This window comes from Asterias amurensis, chromosome 19 (assembly GCF_032118995.1).
Source record: "Asterias amurensis chromosome 19, ASM3211899v1".
Taxonomy (NCBI): domain Eukaryota; kingdom Metazoa; phylum Echinodermata; class Asteroidea; order Forcipulatida; family Asteriidae; genus Asterias; species Asterias amurensis.
This window is the reverse complement of record NC_092666.1, coordinates 11,642,747-11,669,547: the sequence shown is the minus strand read 5'-3', so window position 1 is coordinate 11,669,547 and position 26,801 is coordinate 11,642,747. Positions and strand designations below refer to the sequence as shown.

Below are 26,801 nucleotides of genomic sequence, written 5' to 3'. Positions count from 1 at the left end.
GTGTGGTACCTCGACGTCGACTTGTGTCTAGCAAGTTGTGTTTTGTTTTAGATCTGCGCAAACGGTATTGTATAATTTGCTACAGTTGTAGCAATAAACCAAGGGGCTGCAGCTTTCCTCCAGTTGTCAGACATTTTTAATGAATACAAATTAGCAACGAAGGGCAATAACAAATTAGCTTGTAATGTAAGGCAAATGTGTGGCCCAGTTTCCTTTTACACTTGCAGCTTAAAGGTATGGGGTCATACATTGGATTTTGTGTCAACGTAATGTTGATGGACATGCACATTATTATCAAGAGAGGTTAACAAAAGTAACCTGTGAACGTTTCAGCTTAACACAGTTTATACTTGTTGAGAAAACAGAAAATAACTGACATGGTATTTTTACCAAAAACGGCGATTTTTGATCCAAGCTCGGTGAAGTGACAGCGGGTACACCAACCGCTTTTCTAGCCCTTTTTTTGCGGACTTTTGAATTCGTTGATCAGATTCGATTGTTTTGGGTGAAATTTGTTCAATACGATTATTATTATTATAGTCTTCAGCAGCTATTTCCATCACTCTGCAATAATCGATACACACTGATGTTGAGGATTGGTACTGTTTTAATATTAAAATCAACAATTCATCAGATTTTAAACAAAACAATTATTTTCCTGTGATTAGACAACCATTCATGTATGTAATGCAGTGACAAGCCCTTGTGCATCTGAAAACCGGGTTTCCCTCGTGACTATGCGTGAACGACCCCAGCGCAGAGGTGACCCAGGCAAATTCACCCGGTGGCTCGGGGTCATGATAACGCTTAAGATTTCCCGGTCATCCAAACTACGACACATCTGTGTCACAGCGTGAAACACTGAAAACCTCCCCCGAGAGAGACCCACGAGGGTTTTCGGTAACGCCCGCTGAAGTTGAACAACGCATTAAAATGAAACCAGATATATTACAACACAGTAGACCAACGATATACAGACATCAATCAATCTGTACTTAGATCAATGTTTGTGATTTGTTCTGGTTCTGTAGGATATTATAATCCCGGTTATAAATATTTTGTGTTTTTCCTCAAGGAGACCGAAAGGAGTTATAGCTGATCGACCACAAGTCGACCGTCCACGAATACATCAAATAGAAACAAATAATAAACTTTCAAGAAATTACTACTGTTGTTGTACTTTTATTGGTTTCGCTGTTAATGTTGCTGTCTAGAGTAGTTGCAGTTGTTTTTGTTGTTGATATTAACTATGTTTATTGTTTGTTGCGCTTGTTGTTCCTGTTGTCGATTTTTTTTTTCACTTTTGTTGTTGATGCTGCTGCAGCTGCTGTAGTTTCTGTATGTGTCTGTTTTCTAATGATTTTTCTGTAAACTATGATCTGTTGGTGTTTATGTTAACAAGACTTCTTTAAAATAATATTCGCAAGTAAACAAAAAGCCCGTATCGTTACAAGGAAAGTCAGATGACGCCAATGAACACTATAAAGCCAGAGACATCCGAACAAAAACTTCTTCGCACTTTGCTCCACAGGCACACTTACTTCACTAAAGAACATGAATTATTTCCCATACATAAAGACATATTAATTGTTGTCTGTCTTTTTTCTTTCAGTTCAACCAAGTCTGAGACCCCATCCCCAGCCATCAAGAACTCGGTTGAGCTATTGCATGTGTCACATGCTAATCCACAATTCATTGGGTGTACACAGCTGCCCCCTGCGCTGAATGATTGATAGCACAGAAAATCTGCAACGTAACTTCGAGTCCCCCCCTTCAATCTCCACCCCCTACTTGAAATCTCCTTCTCTAAACCAGATTATTACCTTGTTTGTTAATCCCCCTAATCTCCCCCAAATCCGTGCAAGCTCTTGATTTCGAGCCTGGAAGATTGCGTCCAATTTGTGGCTGTAATTAACGGGTTCCTGCCGGGGTGCTAAACACGTAAGTCGTGGTCTCGACTAATCGAAAGTGCCCCCATGGAACGAAACCTTTACGAGACACGCGCACTTGTTTTCTTGCCCTCGTTTTTTTTCTTCTTCGTATTCTAAGTCTGTTGTTTTCGTCCTGGTGGTTTGTGATAACATTAGATAATCTGTTATTGAGTTCTAGTAAAAGCTTTTAATTCGACGGGGACCAATAAAATATAATGACGATCACTTTTCATGCAAAAATAAGTAACTAACAGTAAATTAGGAAAAAAGGTCTACTGCCTTATTTTTGTTGAAAAATCGCCAGCACCTCGCTGATTTTCAAATGTATTTTTCTTTTACATTTAAAGATAGTAAAATGAACTGTTTTTTGTTTGGTGATTGAAAGAAAGGAACAGTCCGTAAGATGGTAATGTTCTGCAAAAGTAAAGTTAAAAAAAAAAAAAAAAAAAAAATCACAATTTTTTTCTTTCTTATACATAAGTCTGTTTTGGGGACGGCAGTAGAACACAACATTTGAAAACAAAAGTTTAAAATACCTGTAACATTTTTATTTTATTTTTATATTTAGTTTAAGGAAAGACAAAACAATTGTCATGTGAATTTCACTGATTACTTTCTATTGCATTGCCCTTGCCATACAATAATTGTGTTTACGCTTGTTTGTTTAAGTCCCAAAGCCTATCCCTGTTTTCTTTGCCCTGTTACATGGCTCGAACTTCCTGAATTCGGTCAAACGTGATGAAGAACTGAAGCCTACATAAACCAAAGCAAAATACAAGCTTAGAGTTTACTGCATGTGTACACCAGCATCCTCCGAAATATTGCAAGTCACACATCACCACTGAAGATAGAAAAAGGGTCTTAAATCTATAACTTCCAGATTAAAGAGTTGACCGAGCTAGGTCGTTAAAGGCACTGGACACGTTTGGTAATTGTCAAAGACCAGTCCCACTTGGTGTTTCCCAATACATGCATAAAATAACAAATCTGTGGGCTCAATTTGGTCGCCGAAATTGCTCGAAATTAATGAAAGAGAGAAAACAAACCTTGTTGCACAAAATAATTTGAATGCTTTCAGATGCCGACAAAAGGGCAGAGGCACGAAGTCTTTATTAAGTGAGCAATTATCTCTTTCTTAAAAACTACGTCACTTCAGAGGGAGCCGTTTCTCACAATGTTTTATATTATCAACAGCTCTCAGTTACTCGTTACCAAGTAAGTTGTCATGCTAAAATATGTTGAGTAATTACAGAACGTGTCCTGGGGTCGATTTCACAAAGAGTTGGGACTTGTCTTATCTCGAGTTAGGACGAGTTACTCGTCCTAACTTAGGATTAATCTTAAGGTCTACATGCTACAGTGCAGGGTTGGGACTCGTCCACAGTCCTAAGATTAATTTTAAGTTAGGAAGAGTTTTGTGAAATCGGGGGCAGTGCCTTTAAGCTTTACTCGGGCATGAATTTCTTTCTTCAGTTTCTTGCTACTTCGACCACCGTGGAGTCAAAATTTTCACAGATGCATATGTTGGGATCACCCAAAGTATCTGGTTCCTTTAAAGCACTGCACAACCTAAGTCCAGTTCGACAGTAGCCTGCAATTTTGTTAGTGGTTTTGAAAGCAGGAAGTCCGTATTTCTTCTATCGAATTAGCAGATTTCCGTTCCGGCAAACTGTAACCTTCCTTGATTCCTATCGCGTTCGCCTGCAGCTTCCGGGCTGATGTTGGAAGGGCTGCAGTGGCGCGTGGCACTGAAGGGTTCTTTTAGACATGGGTTAGGTTGATGGGGGTGGAGGGTGGACGAGGTTGTGCCCTTTTAGTCTCATTTACAAGTCGTCTGTGCCCAATTCCATTGCACTGTCTAACGTGTAAGCAGACGAAGGCATTATAATGATCAAAAAGTCATAAAATTTAAAATATATATTACAAAAGTGAATGAATGCTTTACTTGGGAAAACAAGTGTTTCTGTTTGCTTACAAAATTCTTTGAAGACAACTCTTGTTCATAAACCCCATTTACACTACAAAAACTGGGGGTGTTAAATTGGTTCTCCTTGTATATATAATGTGATAACACCGACACGGTGTTAATTTCACCAACGATATAGTAATGGGGATGTCACAAATTGATAGCAGGAAGAAGTTTTTGCAGTGTACCTACAGCTCAAAAATATGAAAAAGCAGTTTTACAAAATCTCAGATTGTTCTGAGCAGACAAAGTGTAACACGGTGGTGCGGTCACAGTGACTGTCCAGTTCAGAGCTCTGAGTGGGTGTGGGTGGGGTGGAGGGTGGGGTACGGGGTTGTGTTATATTGGCATTTGGGACTAAGTCGACCCTGTCCCCGACCCCTTCGTGGTCACCCCCTCCTACATCAAAACATTTCTATCGCTCATGATACATCGAATAATCGTCAAACGGATTATGTTCATTGACATTTTAGAAGCAATTCTGAAACTCACCTTCATAATTTGGCCTATTTATCATGGTACTAAACACTACACCATTCAACGGTTTGAGTTGGGTGTATACCGGCAGTGTTTATCCAGTGGTTATGCGCCAACCATTATTTAAAATTGTCAGTTGAAACTTTGCAATTCAGTTTGATATGCTTTCTATACGACGGAATGAGGTTTTGAAGACACGCAAATAATAGTTATCGAAGTCGGTACACACATTGTTAATAAAAGGGCAAATTTCCAGATTAACATAATATTCACTCATTTATAGTTTAGTACAGTAGCGTTAGAAAGAATCTGAAATGGTTGCAACTCTATAAACAAAAGTCATCGTACGGAATTGTTTCGCGCATTCGAAAGGAGCACAGACAAAGAGTAAATTAATTTTACCAACAAACCTAAATTTCAAAACAAATTTTCTACGTCCATTTTCAATCTATAAAATACTACTGTGCTATTGCTATTGTAAAGAGCTGATGCCACCAAATTCAAGTGATCGTTGTAGCTAGTTTAGAAAACATAATATTTAAGTTATTTTGATATTAGCTTTTACTGATGCAGAGCACATCCGCCAAAGAATATTACTGTAATGATAAATTAGATTTTTGCGCCGAAAGTAAAAAGTGTTAAACATATTACAACCATCGAAATATCTTGAGTTTGTGTTCTTGATGTAGAGTGACTTCTAGAAGACAGAGTCAAATCAACAGAGTTAATAGCAATGTTATCCCATTGCCTTTATAGAGGAAGGTCTCGTTTGTAATAATCATATTTTGCTCACCCAAAAAATATAAATATTGGCTTTTTGAACCGATGGTAAAGTGTTAAATAGTACAGCTATCGAAATAACATGAGTTTTTGTCCTTGCATATTAAAGCATGCCATATTAGTTGCTCAGTGACTTCATAGCTTCATATACAGATAAATCAACAGAGTTAATCGCAATCCTATTCCATTGACTCTGGGTACGGCAAGGTTTATCACCGTGTGTAGAATATTATCATATAGACACACGAGCGACTGAGAGAGAGTACGAGCAGGTGGTTTCTGTGATTAAGTTTGGCATGGGGGAGAGGGCTTCATTGATCGGGTAGCTCTCGGCTGGCGACGCTCGCTCTGGCCCGAGTATTATTGCTGTGCTCAAAGAACAGGTGATATGACGGCGAGCTTGAAAAGGAATACAAGCCAGTGCCGCGGTACGCGCATAATGAATGAGATGTGGGTTTTTTTCTCTTGGGGCGCGTGTATGGAGATACCACGAGTGAAGATAGCACGGGACTGAGTGGTGTGTGTCTGACAGAAATAATGTAAAGCGATGACAAGGATGGGTTTGGATGATTGGTGGGTTTAAGAGGGGGGAAGACAGCGTGAAGGTCGACCTGAGAATGGTCAGACTGGCAGGGGGAATACATCTCTGTGTGGTTCAACATCAAATGCACTTTATGGTTGATGGAAGGCGATGATTAAGACACAAAGTTCGTTCACACTTTGTTTTATTTTTCTTGTACTGTGCAGTGATTTGATGTTGGATGATGTATCCTCGTTCAATGTTATGGGTAGAATAGAGTTGGGGAAACATACTCCACTATAATCTAAATGTTTACAACTAAAGGCAAGGTAGATGATAGAAACAAAAAAGTGATTTGTACTGATTTTGAAAATGATTTGTTCCCAATCTGAAACATTATCAACTTGATGTCAGTATATACCGAATGTCATGAGAGGTAACTTCGTTTAAAACGAAACTATTTATCCGTTGAAAAAGTTTAAAGGCAGTGGACACTTTTGGTAATTACTCAAAATAGTTATTGGCATAAAACCTTTCTTAGTGACTAGTAATGGGGAGAGGTTGGTGGTATACAATGTTGTGAGAAACGGCTTCCCAAGGTGCCATAGTTTTCGAGAAAGAATTAATTTTCCATGAATTTGATTTCGAGACCTCAGATTTAGAACTTGAGGTCTCGAAATCAACCATCTAAACGCACACAATTTCGTGTGACAAAGTTTTTTTTTTCTTTCATTATTATCTCGCAACTTCGATGACCGACTGAGCTCAAATTTTCACAGGTATGTTGAGATACACCAACTGCGAAGGCTAGTCTTTGACAATTACCAATAGTGTCCACTGCCTTTAAGCTTTTCTTTGTGAATATCCTATAGATATACTGAAATCAGTTTAAATTAGTGTTTGCTTTAAGATAGGTTCACAGTAATGTATTATACCTGTATTATATCAATGTGTGATTGGATTGAGAGCAACAACATGTCATTCACATGACATTTTTTGTAAAGACACGGGACACTATTGGTAGTTATCAAAGACCAGTCTTCACACTAGGTGAGATTATAATGAAAGCAAAGCACCCCTGTAACACGAAGTTGTGTGCGTTCAGATGCTTGACTTCGAGACCAAACTCAAGGAAAATTACCCTTTTTTCTCGAAAAATATGTTACTGCAGAGGGGGCCGTTGATCACAAAATTGTATACTATCAACAGCTCTCCATTACTCGTTACCAAGTAAGGTTTTATGCTAATATGCCAATAGTGTCCACTGCCTTTATAAAGTAACATGAGTGCATTTACCCATGTATGTCACTCTAACCTTGAAAGGAGCATTTAATTTCAAACATAAGCTTGTTGTTCCTCGTTATGGAAAGACCTCTTCATATTTGCCAAGATGACGCTCTTCAGACTGCCAATGAACTTGAAACTTTATTTGAGTAAATATTGTTTTATAAATTTAGTTTCATTGTTTTATGTTACGTACTGCGCATAGGGGCCCCTGCATTATGCACAGACGTATTAATGTATTGTGTGGCAGTAATATTTTTACTATTGGGAACAAAGGGTGGAGGTTAACCTAACAATGACTCATTGTTTCTACTTTCGGGACAATGAACCCAGGGGAGCATACGTATTGGTGTGTCATCACATTATGGATGAACCCAATACATGCAAGGTCAAGAATCATGGTTTGTGAATTATATTTTAATATTGGCCTACAATACAATAAGTGGGGTCATTGCGACGTCACTAGACAGACAATTTGACCTTAAGTCAGCTGGTCAAACAATGACTATGTGTTATTGTTATTATTGTGTTGTGAAACGAGACTTGGAAGCGTCATGTGCCCAATTTCATAGAGCTGCTAAGCACAACAATTTGCTCAGCATGAAATTTCTGTCTTGATGAAAACAGGATTACCAACAATATTTACACATGATTTTTTTGGATAAGCAAACAACAGCTGAATACCAGTAACAAGCAATATGCAACAAACTAAAATTTGGTTGGTAAACCTGTTGTTATCAAGGAAAACATTTCATGCAAATTTGTGTGCTTAGCAGCTCTATGAAATTGGGCCCAGATGAGTTTAACATTCGTGCTTGAGAAAAAGTAGGCAAAGTATAAAACTGGTCCCCAAAACGATGCCCATTGTTCCCATCATCTTCATTATTTATATGACAGTGAAGTTAGGTTGGTGTTGGACATTGTACATCACATGTCTGGCAGCGAATATCAATGTTGCTTTTTCGATATAGGATATTGAACATTCACAGAGGTTTGTACAGCGAATACCAATGTTGCTTTTTCGATATAGGATATTGGGCAGTCACAAATTTAAACAGCGCATGTCTCCTTTTTATTTTGAAATTCGACATTGAACATTCACAATGGTTCGTACAGCAATCTTCAATTGAAAAGGACACTTTTATCGGGTTGGTGAGTTGAACAATTGTTAACGGGGTGACAATATCGGAATGGAGACACACAAAAAAACCAAACCAGAAAACAGATCAGCATAGTAGAAAGTATAATCAACTTACCAGCTGGCACGATGACCCGTTTTTCATTGGTGGTGACATTGGGTGGCGGTGAGCGGGCCCGATCGGACTCCGATCCGGGGTAAGGTGGGCACGGGTAAGGGGGTGCCGCCTGGGACGCCTCGGACATTGCCCCATGAGGTTGCTGTCTCTTACTCACGCTACAATCCAAGGGGGATTCAGCCTCCACAACACGGCCGATGGTACCGGCATCATGCCCGTGGGCTACGTGGTCCGGCTCCTGCTTCATACGGATATCTTGCTGGCGGCACTGGTTCCACTGGGGAGGAGCGGCGAGGTCTTGCGGGGAGGGGGACTGCCTGGGCTTGGGGATCACACTCTGGAGAGACGCCGAGGAGTGGGGGCTTACCGAAGATACCACAATAGGCTTGGGCGGCTCTTGGTGGTGGTGCTGGTAAGAATTCTCAAACATGGACTGGTCTTCGGACACTACGGACAGGGCTTCCTGTTTGGAGGAAACAAAAAGCAAGGAAGTCAGCAATGAGGAAACTCAGATTTGTTGGTAATTAAAGCTATTATGAATAAACTAGAAAGTGTTACATCCCTGATAAACCACGCCCACAAAATACCCACTGCTCAACAATAGTGTAGCATATCCAAAGAGGTATATCCATGGTTCCATACCCACGGCACTCTCATTCCGTTCACAATAAATGAAATTAACAATATTTTGCTACAAAAAATTTTCCGAATATAAAGTAGTTGTTGACATTACAGATTTAAGTTATGCAATAATTTTGAAGTGTACGTTCAATACCAATGCATGCCACTTTTTACAAGGACGATGCACTAAATTTCTGGAAACGCAGAAAGGGAAATCCTACTCCCGCTTCACTTTCAGTCTTTTCACACCAAATATTATCCACATTATTTTCTGAAATAATTATGCCGGATATCAGTCATTTGTTGTCTCAACAAAAGTTATTAAATCTAAAGTAATCGGTCAGTTTCCAATTCATGCTTTTTTTTAACGAGGAAAACGCATCAAATTTCTGGCAAAGCAGAAATAAAAATTCTACTCCAGTTTTGTAGTAAACAATGGTAACAAATCAGCTAATAATGTATACAATCTACACTTCATCAACAAAACATGTACTTTTCATTTCTCAATACCAACAACACACATCCGTTTGCATATTGAAACAACATCAACATACAAAAGCTTCCATTATTTGTAAAGTTATTGAGGACCCCATCAAAATGACGGTTTTGCAAAATAATAAACAATGCGGACTGGGAAATAATTGAGGCGCACGCTTGCGGTGTTGGATCAAATTTCGAGCTGTCACTCACTTAAATAAATATCTGCATCGCTATACCTTAACAATCAAGAGTGTGAAGTTATTATTTTACAGAGGGCCAAAGAAACGATGTTTTTTACTTTTGGAAAAAAAAAATGAAAGTGCACACAATATTTAAAATGATATAAGCAGTCGTCATAAAGCCGGACCAAAAGCACTATTCTAAACATTTTTCTGCCACTGTCGTTTTCAATGATTTTTTTTTTCTTTTCTAAAACGATTAAAAAAAGGGCATCCTTAAACAAAAATCAGGAATTTCGTTGAGGATGGTAATTACAATGTGCAGACAGATATTGCACTGAACTTTGTATAAAGAGAGTTGCGACGTAGGTGAGCCAGTTTTCTTCGGTCTTAGTTGATGGACGTCATTAGTCGGTCCAAATGCAGCACAACCCAATGGGCAAACTAGTATGGCACCCTGTACACTGCCTGACATATTTTTGCATGATTCGGCATTCTAACATTTACTAACTCCCCCAAAAGAAAACAATGAGCAACTCGCTCTAAATTAACATTAAATTGTGTTATTTCTTTCCCCCATGTGTAGCACCAATGTTTAACAGTTGGAAAGACCGAAAGTAGTAAAGGACTTAATTTTAGTGAAATTATAAAGACAAATCTTGAAGGTCAAAACTGAAACTAAAGAACCCACGCTGTTTTGTTTTCAAGAGAAAAGAGCACAGTACAAACGAAACGGGTTGTTGTTGCTTTTTTTAAACTAGTCAAGGCTTACCTGTTTTTTATATTGAATTCATTTAGAAACTATCAATTTCTTTTGAAAGTTACAGTTTGTTTTACCGGATAAAACATTTCTGACAGGACCACGGTGCAATCACCAGGAGTTGGTGGTTATTTTAAGAAGAAGAAAACAAAAAAATGTCTTTTTTTTACAAAATAGGAATTATTATGGTTTATAGTATAGAATATTATAGCATTCGCAAATTTAGGAAAATATATATTTTACCACCAGTTCCATCAAGCTCAAGTGTATTGTGTTTTAACAGTCACCAAGAGCTATACGTGATATATTAACGTTGGATATCCAATCGAAATAGCAAAGTCGACATCCGCTGTACAAACCTATGTCCAATGTTCAATGTCAAACTAAAACTTTACTGTCATCAGTCCAAATTACTTTCCATGTAAAACAGAGGAAGTACCAGCGGGCATTTACTGATACACAACGACTCAGTTGAGCAAAATAAACGAGTGTTACGGCACGTGCCGAGTCAAGATAACGTCCAGTTGTTTAAATGGAAGAATGTCCAATATGGAAACAGCAAAGTAGACATTCGCTGTAGAAACCTATTTGAATGTCAAGTGTCCTATATCAAACTATTCCTCGATGATCAAACCACGGAGTATCACTCTGCGCTACCTTCCAGGTAAAATAGAGGAAGTATACACTAGGACTCAGTTAAAGAAATAAACGAGTTCAGATAATACCAGTTGCTAAGAATGTCCAATATTGAAAGACAATGTAGACATTCGGTGTACAAACATATGTGAATGTCAATAGTCCAATATCTAAGTAACTGTTATGTCACCACTCCACAGTACCTTCCAGGTAAAATAAAGGAAGTACAAGCGGGCACTGGTGTGCACATATACTCAATTGGGGAAATAAACGAGTGTTACGGCACGTGCCAAGCTCAGATAACATCCAGTTGTTAAAAGATTAACTTGTGTTACATCTGGGAATACCACCAGTGACCTTGGGGGTTAAGGGGAAACCGATCCACGAGTATTAGGGTATCAGCGACCTGATGCCCGGCACGCGAACTGGTTCAACATTGGCGTGCTTTTACACCCGGGGATAATCGCTTTACCTCCCGGGTGGTATAGCCCGTCGTCGTGTGCCGAATTATTTCCAGTGGGGCGAAAAAAAGGTTTATATTCGCAGTTGTTTGAGTAACAATGTGTATGGGATAAACAGTGTTATTGACACCATGGAGGTGGTGTGACCCATGAACTTAATGCCACATCAATAAACAATTGAACATTGAGGCTGGATGGTAAACGGGTCCCAATTTCAAACTGCTTTGGCAAGACATGTTTGCTAATAACTTTCTGCTGAGCAATTTATAAGTGGTACAGCAACAATGTAATTCCGAGCTGATAAACTAGTTATAATGGGCACAATTGTTATTTGTTTAATTTGTCATTATACTGTTTTGCTAAAGTAGATCATGAAATAACGAACCCAGGTTGTTGATTACAGACCAAATTAATAATATCATGGCCAAAAGATTATTCGACAAACTAAATCCACATAAATGTATAGATAGCCTTAATCAAAGAGGTCAACGGACTAGTTCAAGTCGTGAAATTGTTCAACATCTTTTGAGTAATGTTTAACCACTTCCATAGGCTAAACACATCGCAAGTATAAAATTAAAGACACAATACAAGGGCATCAAAGTATACTAGACTTTCTGGCAGTCCTCTGGAGGGTTTGTTTCAGGAAGATGTGTCCCCGAGTAAAAGTGTATCAGTACGTTGCTTTAAAGGCAGTGGCCACTATTGGTAATTACTCAAAATAATTATTAGTGTAAAACCTTTCTTGGTGACGAGTAATGGGAGAGGTTATTGTGAGAAATGGCTCCCTCTGAAGTGACGTAGTTTTCGAGAAAGAAGTAATATTCCACGATTTTGATTTCAAGACCTCAAGTTTAGAATTTGAGGTCTCGAAATCAAGCATCTGAAAGCACACAACTTTGTGTGACATGGGTGTTTTTTTCTTTCATAGATCTCGCAACTCCGAAGACCAATTGAGCTCAAATTTTCACAGGTTTGTTATTTTATGCATATGTTGAGATACACCAAGTAAGAAGACTGGTCGGTGACAATTACCAATAGTGTCCATTGTCTTTAAGGTCAATGTTAAAATCGTGTACCATCAAGGCAAGTGTTTTTAACAGCACGGTTTTAAGCCGCAGTTGAATACACAGTTGAATATAAATTGAATACACAAAACAACCCGATCCGGGTAGACATTATTGTAAATAGTCTGGCAGACATTTCCTGTTCAATCCACGTCCGGCACGTGGCATTTTGTTTGAATTCACATCTGATGGGTCCGGGCCCAGACCTCAATGGAAATAAACAGACTTGCATTGACACTTCATAACGTGTCTGTACGTGTCAATAAGTGGAACTAATTTTTAAAATATCGTTAAAAAACTTGCCTGTTACACAGTGCGTCGCATGACATCCATTCTGTTACAATACTGCTGTAAAAGCAATGGCGGTATCACAGTATTTGCTATCAGTGTAAAACTAAAGCACACGTGTATATACCATCATCATTTTAGGTACAAATCACACTATTATAGCCGATGTCACATCAAACTTTCTGTTTCAAAAGCTAGAATTAAGTGAAAGTAAAACTAGAATACCCAAGCGTTAAAAGTGAGTATCTGTAAACACACGACCAAGTTCACTCTATCAGTTCACTCTATCAGTTCATTCGTATGTTGTCAACACCTCTTAGTTTGTGAGTCACAACGGCGAGACGTGACCACAGTTACCCCCAAAAGACTCAAAAAAACTTTAAAGACCGGGGAGGGGTACTTTGCTATGCCCTTCCCTGTTTCAGACATCTTATGACGTCATTGGTTGTGGTGTTGCTGGTGGCACTCAAGCGAGTGGCCCGTCGTGCATCTGTATATTATTGCAAATGATCGTTGACTTCTGACCCCAACAACAGCACCACGCAAGGAAGCCACCGCTAGCACCCTGACCTAGCTCTCAAAATGGCTATTATTTATTTTCATTTCTGATTAAAGTAACTGGACACGTTTCCTAATAATATTGTCATCTAAGACTCAAAACGAAATTGAATGGCCGAATTCTGAATTTGAAACGCAGTAACAACTGGAGAGGCAAAACAGCTTTATTTCGAACAAATGAACATGAAATTGGCTGCTCGTTTGCTGAATTCGACCGAGAAAACCTATATAATATCAACAGCTCTCCGTTGCTCGTTAGAATGACAGTTTTTATGGTAACGTTTATTTTCAAGAATTGCAAATAATGTACAGTGCCTTTAAAGTGACCGTGAACACTTTTAAGTGTAGTGTATCTGATAAATTTATTTAATAGATGTTAAATTTGCATCGGGATAAAGAATATTTATTTTTGGTTTTTACCCATACACCGATGTGTGTTAGCACTGTATACTCAGTACTTTCCCGAGTCCTGTGAAAAAAAATATCACAGGCATGGGATTCGAACCCACGACCCTTGCAATTCTAGAGCAGTGTCTTACCAACTAGACTACCGAGGTTGCCCGGTAGCTAGAGGCAGTTCGAATCCTATGTTTTGGCAGCGGGTACCGCAACGATACAATAGATGTTAAATTTGCATCGGGATAAAGAATATTAATTTTTGGTTTTTTACCCATACACCGATGTGTGTTAGCACTGTATACTCAGTACTTTCCCGAGTCCTGTGAAAAAAATAGTCCTCTGATAAATTTAACTCACGTTCGTAGACAGTGTCCATCTCATTATGGCAACTGTAGAGTCACTAATGATATTAACAATTATGGCAGTGACAAGTACATAAATCAGAAATCAAGTTTCACTTGCATTTCATACATTTACAAGACTTGCAAACACAGCATTGATTACAGGTGACAAACAAAACTAACTAAATCATGATTTAGCAATTTTTTTTTTGCTATATAAAAAAAAAACAGATTTTAAATGATTGAAATCTTTCGTTAAAATCGTACTTGCTGTGGTGCTGTAATATTTGAGATATTGCAGGTAAATCATATAATATAACAAACGTCTTCATTCACAGTGAGTAGGGATTCATGTCATGGCAAAACACTTGATCTACAACTTGCTGTGGTGCTGTAATATTTGAGAAATTAGTAAAACAATTTCACAAAAAAGAATTGAGTCATAGAGATAATTCATTATTTACTACGTACATCACATTATTTTAATCTCCTGAAAACTTTGCTCTACTGATTTTCATTTTATTTTAAACGTGACAACTATAAATGAGGCTTAAATTTCTACAGGTAAATCATATATAACAAACGTCTTCATTCACAGTGAGTAGGGATTCATGTCATGGCAAAACACTTGATCTACAAAAGGAATAAAAACATCTTCGATAGTAAAAATAAAAATAAAAAAATCACGCTCGAATCAATCATGCATGCTACATGACAATCAATATTTTGGTTGATTATGATCATCAACATGAACAGCTGATGATCAAAAAGAAGGGGTGAACAGATAGCATCTTTAAACTTGCCCCAGCCTATTAAAAATAAAATGGATTAATTAAAAAACCGAAGTCGTTTGAGAGCAGGTGGTTTTTGCAGCAAGGAGGTTTTCCATTCCCAAATTGCCATGAACTTCATCGTTCATCATCGTGTGGGGGAAGCCCAGGGCCGTTAAAAGCGTCGAATCGACGGCGGTGTATACGCTCCTAACACACGCTGCTCCCAAAACAGACGGTCTGGTCTCGTAGACGGTTGGAGACACGAACTAAATAGATACTAGACATTCATTTTGCACTGAGGAGGTGTTAAGTACACAAAAGACTTGGATTGTATGGCAGGTGAAAATAACAGCCGGGAGTAGGGTCTTTTTTTCAGCGAGTTGCTGTGTTTTTGGCGGGAATCTACTCGCGTGGGGGTCATTTCTTTGCGAAAGACTTCAACCGCGAGCATGCAACGTGCATGTGTTAGATTATTATAAGATGAATGCCTGGTTAGCTTTGCGATGGGATAATACCCCAGGGGGAAATTGTGCTCAACATTTTTTTCTGGAGGGGAAGAAAAAGTTACCCATTAAAGCAAGTGAATGTTTCCTATTTATTAATTATTCATAGTGTTCGACTATTGCAATCGTGTTTGGTAAATATTACAATTTATTTGATTATTGAGTCAATAACCTGCAATGGGTTGAAGTTGTTCCTTTAACTAATTGTAAAAAAAATATATAAAACAATAAAAAATATGACACCCAAATTGAACAGCATCATATCCCGTCTTGATCGATCCGAAGGGGACTGACTATATTTATTCCCACAACATACTCCGGAGACAATAAACTTTCTTAATCTCCTTCCTGCCTCCGTAACTAAATCTTAAAACCCTCCTCAGCAGAGTACATTGTCTTAATGTCTTGGAGTTCTTATCAGCAGTATTCCCCTTGAGTAGTTAAGAAGACAAACTACTGGGATGCTCCTATCTAAATAAGGAACACATTTCCCGGGGGAAACGGGCCCTTGACTCACCCTGAGACCCTGTGATCGAAAGGGCAATTCCCGGACTATTTTCTAAGAAAGGTTTAAATGTTGAGTTTGAGTTTTGGAAGGTGTTCAAAGATAAGGTTTTGAGAGAGTACGAACAATGTGTCATATTCCATTCCACTAAAAGACATAATTATATTTACACTCTTACCGAGAGAAAAATCCTACCGTCAAAACAGCAACTTGGAATACTTGGAAATTATAGGCTAAAGCCATAAAAGTTTGTTGTATAGGTGTACCCGCACACACCGAAACAAATCTGGACGAATAGGGATAATAATTAGTTGCTATAAACCATAAACCAATCAAATGTAATACTCTGTGTAGTGGACAGGTACTCAAAAAGCTTCTTCCCGCCGTGTATTGTTAATGTCTTACTTTGGAAATCACTACCTGTTTCTTGCTTCCCTGCCTCTTATTCTGTCCTAATTCAAACACAATACTAATAGTAATATTTCTGCTTTTTGGTTTCATCTTCTTTTACCCCATTTCCCTCATTTTAGCCCTTGCATCGAGTGGGCCATTTCAGGTCATTGTGATTGTCAATTTCCCATTAACAAATTGATAAACAAGTAAAAGAAGGAGCTCAATCAATGTTGCATGGATTCGAACCGAGTACATCAATTATTTCACTTTCCAGTTTGAACAACAGTTGATAAACACAAAGTATATTTTAGTAATTTACGTCAATGAATCAGCATCGGGTCCTTATCTTATTGTATAAACCTTGGTTTAATTAAAAAGTTCAACACAAAAGTGAAAACAACTCGATATTTTTGCCGAAACTCGAACTTTCAATGTGGGATTATTTGAGGCTACTAATAAAATTCACACGAAACTAAGACACTTCGCAGCCGACACCCTTAAACTAAAGTTACGAAAATAAAGTTCGTATGCTGAGTGATAATTAAGAACAGGGAATCAGAGTGACGCGTTTGTTTCATTTCAAAACATTACAACCGTGCGATAAGGCTTTCTTTCATCATTGCGCATGCTTGATCAACTCTGACCTCACTTCAACTCCAGGGAAGAGTTGGCAAATTCCAGAACAAACAGAAAACCCTAATCAGTCACTGTTTCTTTGTTAGTCATATTATCACAATACATGATAAGTTTAGATGCAAGACACACGCAAGACTTACCAATTTGGCACGGGACGTCCCAAATGTACGGGGGTTAAGGAAGCGCCCAATTAAGAACAGTCCCATTTGGGAATTGCGGGAAACATTTCTTGAACAAGAGCATGCACCAACCGTCACATGTATGGTTGGCAGTTTTGTTTTATGTACATCAACACTGCAACCCTGTCTTAGTGCTTTTCAATGGGGAATTTTGTTTTCTAAATCGATTAAAAAAAAAAATCCTTCAAACGAAAATCGGAATTTTGTTTTGATTATGGCCATTCTAAACTGCAGAAAGAAAATGCGTACGGACGGTTAAACCAAATGTAATGCTCAGTGTGAGAGTTCATCGAGATTGGGCTACAAGTGCTACGGATTCATTGCGATTGGGCTACAAGTTCATCACTATTGGGCTACAAATGCTACGAGTTCAACGCGATCGGGCTGTACTTGCAGCGAGTTCATCACGAGTTGGGCTACAAGCGCTGGCAAGTTTCATCCACTGTATGTACCGTTAAATTCAAACTGACATATCGAGGGAACTGCCTTAATTCAAGATGATGGTGTCTTTATCCAGAATTGGGATAAGTCTTACCACTCGGTCACATCTGCCAGTATTGGACTTAACAGGTTCCTGTTGTGAGTTGGTTTACATGTTTTTCATCGGTATTCAAAGATCGTCTTATTCTTAAAGGAGTTTATGCCGGTTTTCACCATTTTACTATCATATTGTTGTAATTAATTTTTAAAGGCACTGGACGCGTCTGGTAAATTGTCAAAGACCAGTAATCTCACTTAGTGCATCCCAAGATTAAAAAAAAAAGAAAATTCTGTGAAACTTTGGACTCAATTGATTATCGAAGTTGCAAGATAATAATAAAGAAAAAATATCCTAAAAAGGCTTCAGGCCTGAAGTCGTTTAATATTCGAGTAAGAAAATGCCCCTTTCTTCGTTACTTTTAAGGGAGCCGTTTATCACAACGTTTTATACTACCAACATCTCATCTCTCCATTGCTTGTTACCAAGTCAGTTGTTATGCTAGCAATTATTTTGAGTAATTACCAATAGTGTCCAGTGCCTTTAAGGATTAATTGTTTTGACTATAGTGCGTCTGAGATTATATGTCAAACTTAATGAAACTTGTGACCAATTACGAAACAAATCATACAACCTAAAACCCAGAATTGATCGATCTTGAATCATTGTTAATTAAACGGATTTTCATGTAGACAGCGTGCAAGAGTAGCGACGGAGAAATAGCGTATTAGATAAAGCAACAAATGGTAGCACTTAAAAGTAGGGTGTTACTGTTATATAGACTGGTAAATACTCCAGGTATGGGCTTGATCATAGTCATCAAAACACATTTGAATCTGATAAACGAGCTTTATTGCGAGGTAAAGACTCGTCTTTTCACCACATTACTTCGGACTCAATCTATTTGCAAAGTCACTCCATCACACAATTGAGTTTCACCATGCCCTCACTAATCAGATTCAAAGTGGACAATGTATAACTGTGTTTGTTCACTTCAAAAAATGTGTTCATCGGAAAATTTATGATAATATTGAAATAGTGACACATAATTTGCTATTTCAGGGGGAAAAGGTTGAACCGAAAATTTATAGAGTCCCCTCTCATGTGTTCGTTTTTTTTTAACTCAATGCCAATACAGAAGTCATACCAATTATGTCCAACAAATTTGCAACCATTGTCCTTGACTCGTGTAAACAACAAAACGACACCAGCCACAGAAAGGATTCTGCCAAAGAACATATTAAAAAAATGCACTTTTCTACTGGAGACAAATTAAAAATTTGGCAAGCTCATTATTGGAAGACTGTATCACCACTTCTGCTTCCACAACGTAGAGGGGGGGGGGGGGGGGGGTGGAAACTGAACCTTGTGTCGAGTTAAAGACAAGCAAATCAGCATCTCGTATTACAGCAACGAGAGTAAAATGGTTGGGGTTTACTTCCTTACAATGAAAAGGTACTTCAAACATCCTTTAACTTGAATACAATGAACAACTTTCTTTCTGGTCGTAGATCGGGGCTCGTAGAGCTGCTTAACGACACTGGCCACTATTGGTAATTGTCAAAGACCAGTCTTTTCACTTGGTGTATCTCAACATATGCATACAATAACAAACCTGTGAAAATTTGAGCTCGATTGGTCATTGGAGTTGCGAGATAACTATGAAAGAAAACAAACACCCTTGTCACACGAAGTTGTGTGCTTTCAGATGCTTGATTTTGAGACCTCAAATTCTAAACCTGAGGTCTCGAAATCAAATTCGTGGAAAATTACTTCTTTCTCGAAAACTGTTTCACTTCAGAGGGAGCCGTTTCTCGCAGTGTTTTATACAATCAACCTCTCCCCATTACTCGTTACCAAACAAGGTTTTATGCTAATAATTATTTTTAGTAATTACCAATAGTGTCAACTGCCTTTAAGCTAAGCAGAAATATTTCCTAAACATTTCTGTCTCTAAATTAGCAGAGTACCAGTCACAAATTGTAGACGTGGCATGGTACTTTGGCTGGTAACTTTATTCTGGTAAGCAGGATTTCTGTGTGCTTAGCTACTATTGGGCCCATGTAAAACAAAACACGAGATGTTTAAAGCACGAAGAGCAAAAACTTTCAAACTTTTTCACAGTGTGCATGCAAAGATGTTCAACTTATAAAGCTAACTTCTTAGAAGAAAGACCCAAACAAGTTTCCAGAACAACAACAAAAATAGATTTACACATGGTGCTTAACTGCAAACCTCACCTATCTAAACCCTAAACATGCAAAGTTTCAAATACCACCTAAACATTATTAAAGGAAATAAAGAAACTTCGCGGGAAACAAGATAATCCCGTTTTAAATCTTTGTAGGGCAGGAAAGACGGTACAAACTTACTCATTGGATCGGAAGTAGTACAATGTCGTCTTGTTGTTAAGGCGCACTTGAAGAAACTGTCTTGTTGAAAAAAAAATGACTTGATTTACAACAAGTCTGTGGTCAGCGATTGGTTTATATAAACTAGCCGATAAACTATTCCCAGCCAGGTCAATCCCGATCCCTTAAACGATTACAAACCGTCAAACTTTGACTCAAGATTTAGGAACGCAGACTCGTGACGTTACCGGTGTTTGAGACGTTCACAACTCTTGAGAGAACGGGGTTCTCTTTCAGCAACGGATACTTGCGGAATGTCGGTTATCTCACGAACAGCCCCAAAGTCTTTATACAGCAGTTTTTTTCAGCCGTTAATTTTGAAACACGGCCTTGAAACACGTGGTGTTCTGTCGCAGGGCTTCGGGATGGACTGTGAAGAACATGGATCAGCACAGCTACCGTTGTCGCAAACCCTTCCTAGAAAGTGTTGAAAGCTACACTTGGCTTCGTGTACTCGTCGTCTGTAAGTGTGTGTTTGAGAATACTTAGCCTTGTCGAGTCAAATACAAACCTAAAAGACAACCGTCAGTGGGGGGCTCAGTTCCTAAAATGTAAGGAAATGGTCGGGGTTCTTATCGCTAAGGGGCAGGGGGCGCGGGACAGGAAGTAATCAGGCACTGGTTGGGAAGGTCTCTGGGGGCATACTCGAGGTACAGATCTGTGACCGGTCAATCCAGAAAAGGGAACAGGGACCGCGTCCTATAAGTTCCTTGGAGCAAAATCTCCTAGCAGGAATACGTTTCTTCCTGTAGTGTTTTTTTTCTGTGTGAAACCTAACGAGCTAAATTGCAGTTCCGGTCATTTGATAATATAGCTCATCTGAAAACCGGACCACTCCGTTCGTCGCATCATCGTGATCCAATGACTTTCTTGTTTGCTGTTTATGGTTAGGTTTTTCTCGAGCCCATAACTCTACAATCTGCTGCTGTTAAGTCGTTTTCATTTGCGGCTCCCCAATTATGGAAGTCTCCCGACACATCTGCGCTCAGCAACATTACTTCAGATGTTCAAGAAAGGCCTCAAATATCACCTTTTCACCCAATGATTTTTCGTGTTCATTGTTTCGATTTCCTCACTTTCTTTATTTAATGTTGTTCTCGAGTCAACCGCTGTGATCTAAATTAAACAGAGGTATATAAATGCCCTTTTGTATTGTATTGTATTGTATTGTATAACTTCATGTCAGTATCTGCTTCATGTTATGATTTGTATTTATCGTCGCGGAAACTAATGAAAGGTTGACAATAATTCTGCATAAATGTTTGTATTGTTTTATCTTGTCAACTGAGATGAATTGTTTAACCCTTTCTTCTTACTACCGCAAGAGGGCTCAAGTTTTGTGTTTGAGTTCCAATATGGATCCCAGGTAGCAACCTCACCAGCATGGAGTTGCTTCTTTGACAACGTTTCATAGAGTACTTGCTACGGCTGTTCAAGGTCGGCATCATATACATGAACACGTGTTTTACATGCAACAGTCGTTATGACACTGCAAAGTACACACAATTTGCTTCTAAAGGAGGGTTTGCCTGCAAACAAATAATTATGTAGTGATACTGCAAATATTTATACAAATTGTTGGTAAATTTCTTGAGTTTGCTTCAATCACAAGTGTGCTTGTGTGATATTCTTTTAGAAGTAAGAGGTATACGGGGCGCCATGGATCACTTCTGGCCGATTTAACGCAGACCATGATAGGCTTCTGGCCTGATTTTCTTTTCCAAAATGCTTGACTTCGTTGTCAGTGTGGTGCTGGTAGGGGTGATTATTATCTGCACATTTCAACTTCAGGGTGCCTTTTCACGCGACCCCTTAATGCATGTTTAGCAACCTGTGCATTTCCGTATTCAATAATACAGCACGGGAAGAAGTTGGGGGAAGGAAGAGATTATATGATTGTATATGGTGTTCCCGTCAGGGGGGAGAGAGCGTAATAACAAACGTCTGAAGTGCGTGCTGAGTAATGTAGACCAGCCACATATCAATTATATATCAGTATATACGAAACAAACTGCAGGGGCCCAACACAAATCGACACCGATGGTTATGACACTCTGGAATGGTTAATTTTGTTAATGCTATCCGCTATGTGTTATCGATTAGTAATTGATGAGTTGCGATTTACATATTGATATTTGTGATAACATGATGAGTGTAGTGTCAGGGGACACAACACCAATCGACATCAATGATTATTTTACCATCCACGATTACTTTTTATTTTATTTATTGTTTTATGCTACCTACTGATGCGTTGTCGATAACTTATCGATTAGTGAAGATTTGGTCGCAACATTGACTTATTAGAAGCAACCATAAGTTCATTCTTCTTGAATTAACTTCAAGTAATGGGTGTTGATCAAAACGCACGCAGAGTGGGAAGAAACAATTAGCAGTTTGCTAATTGAAATATTGTATGATTTAAAGAGAATGAAAGCAATTTAAAAAGTCATCAAATGACCTAAATGTTACAAGCTGTTTTGAGCTTCCCCTGACCCCCGGGGAATTTCCTTGAAGTACTTCATCATCTCTAATTAATAATTAAATTGATTTAAAAAATACAGTCCTAATAAAAATTGACAAGTACCTGTCATACTTTCCTGTTTAATTTCAGCAATAAAAAGAGAGGAAATGCTAACCAACATATAAGATAAATAAAATAAGACATGGGACCATAAGTTTTGTCCATACAAACTCGATTGTTTTGTTAGAATGTTTTCACTCACACGAAGACAAATGGCGGCGGATAACCCTGTACACCAAAGTTGCAGTGCTCCATTGAGGACTGCCATAGGCTTACATTATTCAAGACGATTGTTAAACATTTCCATGATAAAAAACAAACACTTCATACCAAAGGTATACGTCAAGGTCAGGATTGGGGGGGGGGGGGCTGCGCTCAGGTCTTGCTATAAGGTTGGAGCTTTATGCAGGTGTGGGCTCTATTACTGTGAGAGTTGGGGTAACATTATTTTGTAGGGTTTTTGTTTGGGTTAAATTTTGTTGACTACGTCTAGCAATGGGTTCCTGGCTACGTTCAAGTGTTGGCTTTGTTTAAGGCATGGTTGGAGTATGGCTTCCGTTTAAAGGCAGTGGACACTATTGGTAATTGTCAAAGACTAGCCTTCACAGTTATTGTATCGCAACATACGCATAAAATAACAACCCTGTTGAAATTTGAGCTCAGTCGGTCATCGAACTTGCGAGATAATAATGAAAGAAAACAAATACCCTTGTCACACGAAATTGTGTGCGTTTAGATGGGTGATTTCGAGACCTCACCTCAAGTTCTAAATCTGAGGTCTCGAACTCAAATTCGTGGACAATTACTTCTTTCTCAAAAACTATGGCACTTCAGAGGGAGCCGTTCTCACAATATTTCATACCATCAACCTCTTCCCATTACTCTTCACCAAGAAAGGTTTTGCTAACAATTATATTGAGTAATTACCAATAGTGTCCACTGCCTTTAAGTATATACAGCGTTTTGGGTTACACTTAGGTAGGGGCTGGAACTACATTTTATGAATAGGTCTCGTGTACATTTATGTATTGGCCTCATTTTGGTCATGGTTTAAGCTACCTTTAGGCATGAGCTACAATGAGGTCAGAGTTTGAACCACGTTAAGAATTTACGTACAAAGTAAGGATTGCATAAAGGGCCAGGATACATCAATATATCGGGATGCATTTTAGGCTCTGCATATTTTAGGACGTCAAATAAAAATTATACAACAGCCATATAAATCACACAACAAGTAGATGGTAATAAATTATACAACTTTTTCAGCCAATCCGTCCTCGACTTAATTTATCGAGTCTGACAAAACAAGACAGTTAAAATTCATAATGAGAGCTCCACACTACCCCGTCCATGGTCTTTTAGCTAAGTCTAGTTTCTGGAAGACGAAAATAGACACTTGATTAACCAAATCAACACTTGCACCCTAAGTAGTCGAAAGAAAGAAAACAACTGGTGGAGAAATGCCAGGCAGCAGCCGGGGTCACCCTGACCACAAAACAACAGGAAAAGAGTCTAAGTTGGGGTCATACTCATTGATGTGTAGGGGCTTCTTGCTGTGGTTCTCAGACCCAATCAAGTTGATTAAACTAGACGGTCGGGGACAAAACACCATACATGCATTTAAAAAAAAAAGCGATTTTGAGCGATTGGTTCAAGAAGTCAGTATTTGTGAGTAACAGAAAACTAGCGAAAGTGGCAAATGTATTTATCAGTCATTATGTGTTAATTTGGCTTAATAAGGATGCGCAATCAACTTACGAGATCCTCGGGGGAACGGGGTGAAGGAAATTGAAATTCAGTTGTAAAGAAGTCGGGGAGTGGGACAAAAACATACAAGTGTGTTGAATAACCATCGTTAACGTACATGACAGGTGTGTTAATTAAGATTTATGTAGCTATAGAAATTGAGATTAAACAAACCCACAACTTTTATTTTAAAAACAATCTAACTACTTGTACCGCATAATATATAAGATGGATGGTGCTAATAACCAGGTCGCCATTTACGCAGTTATAAAGTTCGTGGAAAGGTAGGCGTTGTGTCTTAATCGCTAACAAGCTTGTAACCACTAGAAAAAAAAGGCGAAAGTGGATGAGACCCATTTTAAAGGTAAGTTAATAATAATAATAATATTTAAAATGTTGTTGCGCCCCTTACATACAAAATGATCAAAGGCGCAGAAACACATGTTAAAAAGTACAGAGTGGAAGAAAAAGACAAAGAAAAAAGACTGGTCACCAGGCCAGTGCCCCAACAGAAGTATGGGGATACATCTCTCCAGCCAACAGAGAACTAATAGTAACTTTTACATAGGCCTATCTCTGCTGGCATCGGTAATGTTTTGACCTTTTCAGGAGACAGACGCCTCTAACCCTATCTATGATAACATTTGAAACTAACTGACAAGGTGACCATAGAAGAATACACACTAAAAAGGGGGTTTAAACAGGTGGGTTTGGAAAGAGAAGACATCATACAACTTTACAGATGTGTACACAGCTTGCATGGTACAACGATGGCCATGGTGCAAAACTACATTTTGAACTATTTGAAATGCAATAGTTTTTGAGGAAAACTTTAGTCTTGCAAGTCAAAAACTCAATTATTGAAAAAAGTGAAAGCAATACAAGTTTGGCCATCCCTTGTCTGTTTATCGAAACTGCAATGAAACGAGCTTAAACTTTCACAAATGTGTGATTATCCTACAGGGTACTGTTAACATAACACTTGCATAATGCCAACACAATTACATTGGCAGAATTTTAACACCATAATGATGTTAAAGCCACTATTCACTTTCGGTACAGAAACACAAAAAGTTCACAGATTTACAAATAATTTACAGGGTTTACAGAAGGTAATGGTGAAAGACTTCTCTTGAAATATTAGTTTATGAAATGCTTTACTTTTGAGAAAACAGTAAAACAATATCAATCCTTGATAACGAGAATTACGGATTTATTTTAAACACATGTCATGACACGGCGAAACGTGCGGAAACAAAAGTGGGTTTTCCCGTTATTTTCTCCCGACTCCGATGACCGATTGAGACTAAATTTTCACAGGTTTGTTATTTTATATATACGTTGTGATACACGAAGTGTGGGACTTGGAAAATACTGTTTACCGAAAGTGTATAATGGCTTTAAATTTTGATTAGGCTCCTGTGTATCTTGTTAACAACACCCATGGTGTCAATTTCAACACCCTTGTTATTGCAGTTACTCATACGATATGCTTTAGACAGATCCAATGTATTTGCATGAATGTCGAGGTGTTCATGCAACTAAAAGTGTTTCAGTACCCACGTCATTGCACAATTTTTGAAATTAACAGCCTCCTCTTCCCAATTTTCACCCTTCCTTTCCCCTAACTTGCCCCCTTCCTGACCCTCTACCTGACCCCCGTCCTGCACGGTCCCAGACACTAACCTCAGTGTACGAGCACGCCTTAAGACATCTGCAGCGTAGCGAGAGCCTGGCCACACCCGGGTGGTACAGGCACGAGAACCTCGGCATTGTGGACGGATAAACCTGGTACATCATCAACAAACGGCAGCATGTTTCTCATACAATCCGCATCCTTAGTTCCTCCCGACCCCTTCACAACCAAAATCAACGGGGGATTCGAAGCTCTTTCCCCCCGTCGTATAATCGCCTCAACACGCTACACTGACAGCTTCCCTGGACTTTATTCCCACACTGTGTTTCACACACACAAGTAATTCACTCTTAATAATGATCAGAAAACACCGACTGCAAGTACACACTTTGACGAGTGTAGATCCGGAGGCATTTTTTTGATCGGTGGATTTTTCCGTAGATACATGACTTGGGACGTTCCACTGTACAATATGGGAATGTATCTTCTTCTAGTCATTGATTTGTTTGTATAATGCAGTGTGTGTGCTGAGCATCTTTCTTATTTTCGTTACACACTGCGAATGATCAATGTCTCTATCGCATACCTTGCGGGTAATCGTAAAGGGAGTTTTTTATGAACTGTACTGTATAAAATTATGTAGTTAATGGCAGCCATACCAGCTCAACGAAATGAAATGTTGTTGAAGTATATTGTTTTAATCATCCATAAGGCATATACACCTGTTCTTTGAAACAAAATCAATTAATTAAGTATCATTTTTAGAATCCATGAATTGGGCCAAATTTTAATTATATTTGTCAACGACGCTGCGCAAGTAAACATCTCCAATGATTTGCAAATCAAAATGTAAGTGATCAAACAGAACTAAATAAAATTTCCAAAGACTACTTTTGAAAGAGGAAAAAGCCTTGACCCGTCGTCAAAATTGAAGTCTACCTTTGGGCTTCATTAGAAAAAGAAGGAAGGATTAGGCATAAAATTATTTGTAACTTTTTGGAAAAAGAGTTTTA

At 38.6% G+C, this 26,801-nt stretch overlaps 1 protein-coding gene across 6 annotated transcripts in view; it reads right to left on the bottom strand.

The window, feature by feature from the left end:
• The window catches only part of LOC139951441 (transcriptional regulator Erg-like), a 150,529-nt gene that overhangs the window by 82,566 nt on the left and 41,162 nt on the right, over positions 1–26,801 (bottom strand). For 4 of the 6 annotated variants that reach the window (XM_071950341.1, XM_071950345.1, XM_071950340.1 and 1 more), the window contains one exon: positions 8,215–8,677. In XM_071950341.1, coding sequence (XP_071806442.1) covers positions 8,215–8,677 — 463 coding nt within the window. Of the gene's footprint in view, positions 1–8,214; positions 8,678–15,963; positions 16,023–19,843; positions 19,940–26,801 lie in introns of those variants that run through there. The other 2 variants (XM_071950342.1, XM_071950344.1) reach the window with 2 other exon arrangements.